At 38.7% G+C, this 10,930-nt stretch overlaps 1 protein-coding gene across 2 annotated transcripts; it reads right to left on the minus strand.

The window, feature by feature from the left end:
* Nucleotides 1-377: 377 nt before the first annotated feature.
* LOC120437613 (programmed cell death 1 ligand 1-like) lies at nt 378-6,421 on the minus strand. Of its 2 annotated transcripts, XR_005611287.1 has the most exons (4): nt 6,376-6,421; nt 5,017-5,134; nt 1,617-1,952; nt 378-1,514 (listed from the first exon to the last, which is right to left on the minus strand). XR_005611287.1 is itself a non-coding variant. In XM_039608163.1 (3 exons), the coding sequence occupies exons 2-3, from the start codon at nt 1,879-1,881 to the stop codon at nt 1,345-1,347; spliced, it is 435 nt and encodes a 144-aa protein (XP_039464097.1). In that variant the 5' UTR covers nt 1,882-1,952; nt 5,017-5,363; the 3' UTR covers nt 378-1,344. The 2 variants fall into 2 exon arrangements, 1 of the variants encoding a protein (XP_039464097.1); XM_039608163.1 differs by lacking the exon at nt 6,376-6,421 and having other exon boundaries at nt 5,017-5,363.
* Nucleotides 6,422-10,930: the final 4,509 nt, after the last annotated feature.

The raw sequence follows: 10,930 nt of genomic DNA on the forward strand, positions 1-10,930 counted from the left end.
TGTGTCACAATGGTCTGATCAGCCATTATATATACCCTTGTATGTCATTTCATGTTAGGTCAGTTATGTTTGTTTGGGCAGTCATTTGGTTTGTTAAGTTTGTAGTCTTAGCCTGAGTTCAGTTTTGTTTCTTTGACCTCTTTTATAAGCTCAACATTTATTGCTTTTGTAAATATAGTTTTGGGGTTAAATAAATGGCAACCCTATTTTTCAAATAATTCCTGTGACTCCTCTTGGTTTTCAACTCGGTCCATCACAGCAACAAATCACAAGTTCATCTACTTCACTGTTTCTTTTATGTGCAGCAGGTTTCAAGCGTGACAGAGATTCTCTGCTACAAGCGAGTTGTTAAGCCGTACACTAGACAATAGTATATACCACTAAACAAAGCTCCAGCTGTGGGTCTTAATGTTATGGACATGTGCTTATGTTATTTGGAGAATGTAGAAATATTCTTGTACTTGATTCTAATCTGCTGTCAAGTCTCATATACAGAAAAATTGCAGTTACTAGAACACAGAACAAACACCAGGTAAAGCTGTTCAATCAATAAAACTAATTTCACTTTGATCTGAGACAAACTGAAGTGATTCACACATCTCTGTTATCAGGCTGTGGGACATAAAGTTTAATGTTTAAAGGGATCCAGTGTAAAGATCCACAGCACTAATGTGCAGCTGTCACCTTAGAAATAAACACCAGCACTGAGAGTGTGCTCAGTGGTTAAAATATTTCTCATCACCATCTGATAACAACTGTGATTGTGTGGAAAAAGGGTCACATGACTTGCAAAACACTCCTTTCAGTGTGAGTGCAGACAAGAGTCTGAGCAGAAAGCCCAGCTGAACAGAGATCGATAACCAGCTTTCTGATACCAGTTATCTGCAGCTGGAGTTTTAATGTAGGTTTGTCAAGCCAGCTAAAGACTGATTGTGTTGAACTACCCTCACAGTATACACTGCAGGTTTTTTCATCTCTGTGAGACTTGAATTTGTTTTAATATGAGCTATATAAAGGAACTCACAAACTGAATATTTTGTGTTTACAGGCTGAATTTTATTTTATTTTTTTTATCTCTATCAACATTTGAGATTTTTGGGGGTTTGAAAATACAGGATATAAATATGAAAAAAATATGCTACAGAAAAGTACCAATAAGATGAGCAGTGAAGATGAACAAACACTAGTAGTTCACAGAGTCTCTGACAGACAGCACAGAGACACACTAACACAGTCTGGACATGTTTGATGTCTGTCTGCTGGATGATCAGATCATCTGTCTGTACCTGATTGTTCACTGACAACACGGAGTTTGAACAGCAGCAGGAGAAAAACTGAGACATTTCAAACAACCTGCAATTCAACAGGAGGCTGGTATGAATCCTGACTCTGCTTTTGTTTATGTTTTCTGTAGATCAATAATCCAACAATAGCAGCAACAAGAAGCACAGCAGAAACTGACAGACCAATTTTCAGTTCAACAGATCCATCCTCTGTGTGTCCTCCTTGTTTTCCTAGAAATGAGAAACAGCTGTGAGATGCTTAGAAAAAATAAAACAGCAACCAGGAAGCAGCTTCACCTCTGATCACACACACACTCAACTCTACTCACTCACCTGGAGGATCAACGACCAGGTTGGTGCTGTTGATTAGAGTCATAGGTCCTTCTACTTCCTGGAAGACACGACACTCGTATGTTCCAGCATCATTAATCGTCACGTCCTTCAGAATCAAAGACACGTCTCCATCCTTCATCTGTCTGTCCTGCAGATCCACCCGGTTCTTAAAAGATGGATGCTGGTCATCTGGTTCAAATCGGCCATCTCGGTAAACAAACACGTATTCATCTCTAAGGTCAGCTCTGCTCCACTCTACAACCATGATGTTGTTGTTTGAAGCTCGACATGTCAGAGTAACATTCTGTCCAGATGCAGCTGTGATATTTTTCTGGTCTGAAAAGAGGAAACAACACAGAGCAGAGAGGTTAAAGGTCAAAGTACAACTGTACAATTCTGCAGATGAGTCCAGATTGTGGGATGGATGGACCTTCCTCCTCCTCCCTCCATGGCATTCTCGGCTCACACTCAACAGCCTGGCATACCTTTTCACATCAAGCTCATCTAACAATACTTATGAGCAAGTTCAAGCTCTAAACACTCCACTTCATGTCCAGTTTACAGTCCAAGTGTACCCCCAGGTACCGGTAGTCCTCAACGATCTCCACATCAGCCCCTCTGATGGTGACAGGGGTAGGAGGAGGAGCCTGACTCCTAAAGTCCATAATCAGTTCCTTTGTCTTTGTGATGTTAAGTTGTAGGTGGTTTAGCTCACACCAAAAAATCTTGAATTAGAATCATAAATGGATCCAGTTGCACATTCAGGCCTGTGAGACTCATGGAGACACTCATGCTACATGCACACATCTCTGCATCTCTAGCATTCAAACACACTTTGTAGACTTTATGTAATGAACTGTATATTTGGTCTTTTTCAAGGAAGAAATTTTCAATAATTGTTTTCTCAAAAGCCTTATTTTATACATTTACTACTACTCGGAAAACACACATTAGGTTTAAGGCCTCGACAAGTCTGAAACGTTTTGTCCTTCATGATGGAAAATGGCTGAAAATAAAAAAAGTAATAAATTCAGCTCTGCAATCTCCAATATCACTGAAATGCAGCCAGATGCTCATTTACACTTTCACTTGTGTCTTCACTTTTTCCCAACACGCTTGCATTTAAATCGGTTTCATTCTTTGTGTGTATCTGGCCTAAACATGCTGTCTTGGGAATGTCTGACCCCTGCCTTGTTTCACATAACAGTATGATCAGAGTCTGTCTTTGCCTGTGATTGGTCGCATGGTGTGCCCATCAAAATAAAGACCAATCAGCACACATTGCTGATTGCAAGCTTATATAAAATAATATATACATTTTCTAGCTGTATACTGACTCCTGAAACTACAATGCATCACACATTACACTTCTTTGTGTCTGTCACAGCTGGATTACAGTCCACCCAGCCTCATGTCACCTTCACACACACACAAACTAAATCAATATGAAAATAACTCTTTGAGAAATATTAATAATAATTTAACCAGAGTGACACTCAGTTTGTTTTATAACAGTTAAATCTCACCTGCAGAGACAAACAGGACAAACATCAAAGTGGAGCAGAGTGACGCAGTTACAACAGACATGTCCGTGTTCTCTGTTTCTGCTGATCTGACTCTTAGTTTGTTCTAAATGTCTGAGTCTGTTGGTGTTTTCACTCAATAACTGAACCTGAGTTTAAATCTGAACACATCAGATTAAATTTAAGGTTTAAATAAAGCTAAAGCTGCGGTTCAAACTCTTCCGTGTCCCGTGAGGACGTCGCGTTAGAGTGACATTTGGTAGGTTGGACTGAGGATGCGCAGAAATAAGTGCGTCACAACAAACGAGGCGAAGTGGAAAAGTTTTAGTGTTCAGTTGTTGAACGATCTCCACAGAACAAAATCAGAACCTCTCATGTGTCGTCATGTATGAACAGTTTGTGTTTCAGTCGCTGAAGCAGAAGTACGTTTTCTTTCTGACGGCAGTTAGATTCTCGTTTTATCCGCACAAAGAAATACTGAATCAATATTTCCCACGTGTGGGACTAATAAAGGTTATCTTATGACAATAAGTCTCAGGGAAATATTTTTACTGTGCAGCCAATACTTCCTGTTTTATGTCAAAGTTAAATCTGACCTGCAGATACGAACACGACAAACATCAGCGTGGAGCAGAGTGACGTAATTACAGTAAACATGTCCGGGTTCTCTGTTTCTGCTGATCTGACTCTTAGTTTGTTCTAAATCTCTGAGTCTGTTGGTGTTTTCACTCAATAACTGAACCTGAGTTTAAACCTGAACACATCAGATTAACTTTAAGGTTTAAAGAAAGATGGAAGTTTTGTTGTTTAGCCACTTGTCAAACTAGAAACTTATGTAAGCAATGCAATACTCGAATCCGACAAATTATAAACCCTATGTTATATCTTTAGATGCCGAAAAGGCATTTGACAGAATCGAGTGGACATATTTATTAAATGTATTAGAAAGATTTGGCTTAGATGAGGGTTTTATTGCATGGATTAAAACTATCTACAAACTTCCAGAAGCTTGTGTCATAACTATGTTGTACAATCATCAGCATTTCCACTGCAAAGAGGTACGAGGCAAGGCTGTCCCCTGTCCCCTCTCCTCATTGCATTAGCACTTGAACCTCTAGCTGAGGCCATTCGCCAGCACCAAGATGTGCATGGTATAACAGTGGGTGGAACAAATCATAAGAAAGCATTGTATGCTGACGATATATTGCTGTTCTTATCAAAACCAGAACAATCAATACCAGCCATTATGTCCACTATACACGAGTTCAGCTCATTCTCTGGTTACAGAATTAATTTTAGGAAATCAGAAGTCATGCCGCTGGGTGATCAGATTAACTCTTTGCCAGATATTTCTAATCCCTTTCAATGGTCCCCCAGTGGCTTTACATACCTTGGGCTAAACGTTCCACCAGTTCTTAAAGATTTATGGAAACTGAACTTGTCACCAGTTATAATAAAAAATAAAAAAGATTTAGATAGATGGCAAAAATTGCCGCTTTCTCTTATGGGGCGTGTGAACTTAATCAAAAAGAGTTTTCTCCCGCGTTTATTATATCCCCTACAAATGCTACCTTTACTGATCACCCAGAAAGTTTCTTGTGATATAGAAAAAGCCTTTTCAAAATTTATCTGGCGTGAAACCTAGATTAAGGATTGGAACTTTACAACTGCCTATATAAAATAAAATAAAATATGTTTCTTTTTTTAAATAAATAAATAAATAAATAAATAAATAAATAAATAATTTCATGGTTCAGGCTTTACAGGGTTAACATCCATTATAAAGGATATGACATTTTAAATCAAGTCTCACTAGTTTTTGAAACTTTTTAGGCAAAAGGCTGAAAATTATTTTAAAAGATACAGCAAATACTTACTTTTACTGCTGTTCTTAAGAAAGTCTTGAATCCTCAAACACTCTTCTGATCATCAGGTTGGGAAAAAAATCCATATGAAGATAAAAAGTGTGAGCTTGGTATAATCCATCTGCTTTCTCTGTAGGTCAAAAGGAACCTGATTAAGGTTTGTTCAACACGAGCAATTTAAAAAAAGTGAAAAAAATCTGTAGCTGAACTCAAATCTACCACATAGATGAATGTGGCGGAGTTTTGCACGTGTGTGTGTGTGTGTCGCATACGTTACAATGAACTAACTGACTCTTGTTTCGCTTTGACATTCTGTTTTAGAGACGTGCCTCAGGTATGTTTGCTTAGCAAAACCCACACGTTTGACGACATATGCAGTGGAAAAAGGGGTTAGTTTCCACAGTGTATTTATGTTGTGTAGGTATTATGCACCATGCTAGTGGTTGACACATTAGATAGAGGTATGAGTTGTTTGTGTGAATATGAAGGTGTCGTCCACAAACCTTTCTTCTTTCAGTGCAGACTGAGACGCCTCACCACAAGCTGCAAAAAACCCCTGCAGTGTGAACTCTCACATTCAGACCAACTGTGGTCATCAGCAGGAGGTTGATGCTGTGTTTTACATGCAGAACTTTAGAAATGATGCTTCACGCATAACTAAAGATCTTTGGTCTCTTTATGTGTCTCATCTCAACGACTTGTTTGTGAACCACATGCGAGCCTCATAGGTGCAGCTACTGCACTGCCAAATACTCTGTGATCCAGATTGTGGCCAAAAAATCATGATATCAAAGGCTAATAACTTAAAAGCTATATGACAGTTAGCTAAATAGATGCAGCTGATGCCATCCAGCATCACAGATGCTAACAGACCTGCAGTTGGTCCTCGTGGTGTTTTGAACTTGAATTCAGCCTGATTTGTTTTTCATGTCTTCTCCTCCATCATCAGTTATCAGGCAGTGTTGGGAAGGTTACTTTTAAAATGTATTCCATTACAGAATACTGAATACATGCCCCAAAATGTATTCTGTAACGTATTCCGTTACGTTACTCAATGAGAGTAACGTATTCTGAATACTTTGGAATACTTAATATATTATCATGCTGTTTACAACTACGTGAATGTACTATTGCTGTTATTTATTACTGTTACTGAAGGTACGTAGTACGAAACGTAGTAAAGGGACCTCTGGCTAATACGTCCGGTTCCCTGTCGGGCTGGTAGCCGAAAACTAGCTTTACTTTGTTGTCTGGGTCAACTTTGCTTGCGGGAGACAGAGAGAGGCGTTGAAAGGCTGCTCCAACGGAACTTATTTTTTCCGGAGGAAAACACGAACACAGTGTACAGTTGAGTCTTAATAGCTTACTTACAAATGGGCTCGTCAGGCACTCTTCTTGGCTGCAGTGGTTATTATTATATTTACATGCTTCCAGCTCCCGTTTTTGCTCCGTGACAGCTCGGACTTTTCCTTTCTCTCCCTCCCTCGCTCACAGACACATAACGGGTATGGTAGTCCATTCTCCCTGCAGCACGGACTACACTGCCCATCAGGCTACATTCTTTAGCGCTATGCCTGTAGCATTCTGCCTTTTAGCTTAGCACAACAACAACAACAAAAAGCGCTCTCTCACCCAGGAAACACGCAGAGAGAGCGCGTCACCCTGTAACCATGGCAACCGTAACGCTGCCGCCTGGAACAACATTACGTAGCTGTCAAACAAACCCAAATAATCCTGACCCGCGACAATATGAAACAGGGAAGTACCGCCGTGTATTCCATTTATTTCAACAAAGTAACTGTATTCTGAATACCACCTTTTTAAACGGTAACTGTAACGGAATACAGTTACTCATATTTTGTATTCTGAATACGTAACGGCGGTACATGTATTCCGTTACTCCCCAACACTGTTATCAGGAGAGCAGACAGTCAAAGTACAACAATTCAAACAAACACAGAGATTCTACTTACAGAGCAGACACAGCACAGATGTTTCCTTCATCGTCCTTCTCACTCATTTCAGCTTTTTCTCATTTCTGTCACTGACACCAAGTAAAGCCCGCCCTCTTCCTCTGAGTACCAGCTTTTCTATTGGTTCAAAGACTGTGGCGGGAAACTGACTTTTTCTATTTGCTTAGAGAAAAACCTTTCAGTTAAGTTCATTCTGCATGTGCTGTTTTTGCTTGTAAACAAAGAAAAAGGCCCCTAAAACATTACCGCACACAAAATCTCTCATTTTCATGACAGAGGTAAAATCTATTTCCTTTCCATGTAGTGGACGTCCCCTCAGTGAGAGAGGCAGATATGAGCTGAAACACAGGAATCAAACCAGGGACGCTGCTGTTATGGAGCTGAACTGGAACCATTCAGACACTGAGGCCCTCTGAACACATTTTAATTACAGCTGTGCAGAGACACACTGATGACTGACTGGAACACTATGATTCACATTTTACATCAACACCATCCTCACACATGGTTTATATATGACCACTAGAGGGAGATGTTGGACTTTATATACCAACACAGATACAAGCAGATCAGTGATGCTTTCAGTTTCTTTTGGCATGCTGAGCATGTACTGTTCATGATAAAATGGCTGTTTACTTTATTTCAAATATAGTCAGAGTAACAATGAGATCTGGGCTCTTTGATTGAGTTCAGTCTACTTTCTGATCAGGTTAGAATACTTCTACTGTAAACTGTTTATTCCGTAGTACAGTGAACATATTTCATAAATACAGTCAGGATTAAAAAGTACTTTCTGCTTCCAGTCTGTACTTTGCTGATCCACACATGTGCTGTTAAAAAGAAAAGATTGAGAGCTGACATACAAAGTAAGAAATGGAGTTTATCTGACATGTACGGAGTCTACAGTCTGTGGGTGGAGGATGATAAACAAAGATAATCACCATTACCTGATAAATTAGCAGTCCACACTGTATGCTCATTCTCATCCCATGGGGACAGACTCAAAATGATTTGAATGTTTTTCTTGGTTACCTCTGTTCTTCCTGCCTGCTCAGCAGTTTATTTGGGCTGATTCTAGATCACAAAGCACCTGGATCAGCTGGTTGAACAGATCTGAAAACTTTTTGCAGCCACATAAAACAAATGAATAATGACTACAAACATTCTGTGCCAATATATGCAAATCTTAAGTATTGTTAAGTAATGGACAAAGTCATGGATGAAAAATAAATCATCAGAGTGTAAACAGCTCTTGAAATGTTCAAGTTACAGTAAAAGACTGAAGATCCTTTCTCATGAAAGGAAGAGTTAAAAAGTTAGCGGGATCAGGCTAATTGGTGAATTTAAATTGCTCATAGTTGTAAATGTGAGCATGAATGGTTGTCTGTCTGTGTTGGCCCTGCATCAGGCTGGCAACCTGTCCAGGGTGTACCCTTCCCCTCGCCCAGTGGTAGCTGGGACAGGTCCCAGCCCCACCTCATGTGGCCACGACAAGAATAAGTAGAAGAGGATGGATGGTGTTGTGGAAAATGTAACAATAACCTGCAACACACCGAGTGAGTTTGATTTGAAGTGTGTTTAATAAACACATAGCAATGTGGAGAGAGCATCCCAGTGAAACACCAGGACCATCTCTGCCTTGTGGCCACCGCCCTTACATCTTATATACAGACACACAGACAAAGAACATTCCACAAACTCTTACACGTTGACCCACTATGTTTTTAGCGTCTCCCATTACAATGGCCTCACTGTGTGTGTAGAGCATAAAGCCCCTCTGTAGTGAACATGCATACAACTAAGTGAGAAAGTGAAATTACTGTTAATAATGTGAAATGATTAAATACGTGATTAATACAACAGAAAAGAAATCTGCTTCCACAATGAAAGGAAGATTTAAATAAAGCTTCAAGGATCCGATGGAGGAAACGTCTGACTCTGCAGCTACATTTAACACATTTTCCCTTTAGTTTAATGACAGTGTAAGTCTCAGTCATTGAGTTACAACTGACAAAGGGATCCTGAACACTATCAGATTATTGATGAGCTATAATTCACAGTATTTTATATGTTCATAATCACATAAAATGTTTCTGTTGTCAGTTGGCTCAGTATTTGTAAATATTCTGTAACAGCTGATTACTACATGAAGTTTGTGTGTTTCAAGCCTCACAGAAGAAGCTTAATGTTACAAACAGCTGCTGAACATGAAGTTAATTCAATTTTATATGTATAGTGTCAAATCACAACAGTCACCTCAAGGTGCTTTATATTGTATCATTGTGGGTAAAGGTAATACAAAAAAAAAATATCAAACACACACTGATTCTGATTTCATGAATCATTGGGTGAGAACACTGAACATGTGAGTTCATGCAAAACAGTTTTGTTCTTCTTTTATACAAATTTAATGAAAATCTCACAGACGAACACACACAGTAGTTCACAGAGTCCCACTAACACAGTCTGAATATGTTTCATGATAATGTTAAAGAGAGCAAGCAGCACACAGGCTCAAGAGCCAGTTCTGTGAAAGTGTGGATTAACAGAGAGAATCTGACTCTATCTGTGCTTCTGATTGCAGATGGCAGAGGAACCACAACAAGGCCTGAGAAAGACAGACTAGAGGGAGGGAAAGAGAAACAGGGACAGAGATATATTCCTTCAGCTTACTGTAAAAGGTGCTGTATAGCTCTAATTTCAGAGAGTGTTGCATAACTTTAATATTATTTCTAGCAGTTAGTAATGAATCCATTCACTCAATAATCTCACTCATAATTTCCTCAGGGATTAATCTGATTCTGATCTACACAAACATAATACAAATCAAATAAACCAAAATATTTCCCAAACAAAAATAATGAAGTTACATATTTCAAAAGTGAAAATGATTTCAAAATAATTGAACATATCTTTACAGACACACAACTGAATTTAAACTGTCCACAACATTTGCTCCCAATACAATTACTGTTAAACACGGTAAACATAGCGGTTACCATGAATGCCATGTTAGTCATAACACAGGAATCCTTTTAACTCATGTACTTGATACTGTTTGGTTAACACACTCTGAAACCTCAGGATGCAGAGAACACAATTGTTTTTCAGCTGATATCTGTTTTTGAACCAGTTTAGCAGCATAACAGTAACTTTTGGAGTTTTGCACCTGTGGAATATTTGTAATGCTAAAATATAATTATTGTTGTTATGCATAAATTTTCAAATGTACTATTTTACACAAAAACAGAAATAAAAAAAAAACACTAACTAAATCATATTATTTTTTTGGTTGATTAAGATGCTAAGTTATAGTGATTTACTTGTATTCCTGAGCAAAGAAAAATTATTTCAGTAGTTTCTTGTTATGGTTGATTAATTTCTGATTTCCCTGTGAAGTGTGTTTGTTTCAATACAAATTGGATGTCTGTCTGTACCTGAATGTTCACTGACAACACTGAGAGTCTGAACAGCAGCAGGAGACACAGAGTTCATTTCAAACAGGCTGCAGTTCATCAGGAGGCTGGTATGAATTCTGCCTCTGCTTCGTTTTACTTTTTACTTTTCTATAGATCAAAAATCCAACAGCAGCAACCAGAAGCACAGCAGAAACTGACAGACCAACTTTCAGTCCAACAGAGCCATCCTCCTTCCCTCCATCTTTGTTCCTTCCATCCTCTTTGTTCCCTCGTGATTGACCTGCAGGTAAGAAACAGGTGAGAGGTGTTCAGAAAAACATGCATAAAAACAGGAATAGAATAGAATTTATTGTTGTTGTTCATGTAACAAAATTGTGGGTGCTACACACCACTTGTGCTGGAATAAAATATAAATAGCAGACAGTAGGAATATATACAAAAATAAGAGAAAGGCACATATTAGAGAACAAAATAGTGGCAAAGTGCTTGAAAGTATTGCAAAGAAAAGACTTTGTCTGAATAGAGTTCATGTGT

The sequence above is a fragment of the Oreochromis aureus genome, linkage group 3 (genome assembly GCF_013358895.1).
Source record: "Oreochromis aureus strain Israel breed Guangdong linkage group 3, ZZ_aureus, whole genome shotgun sequence".
Taxonomy (NCBI): Eukaryota; Metazoa; Chordata; class Actinopteri; order Cichliformes; family Cichlidae; genus Oreochromis; species Oreochromis aureus.

Bases quoted from the DNA above. Each gene is read 5' to 3' on its own strand.
- LOC120437613 (XM_039608163.1), bottom strand. From the start codon at position 1,881: ATGGTTGTAGAGTGGAGCAGAGCTGACCTTAGAGATGAATACGTGTTT. The intron at 1,515-1,616 runs GTGAGTGAGTAG...TCTCATTTCTAG, and splicing joins CCTGGTCGTTGATCCTCCAG to GAAAACAAGGAGGACACACA.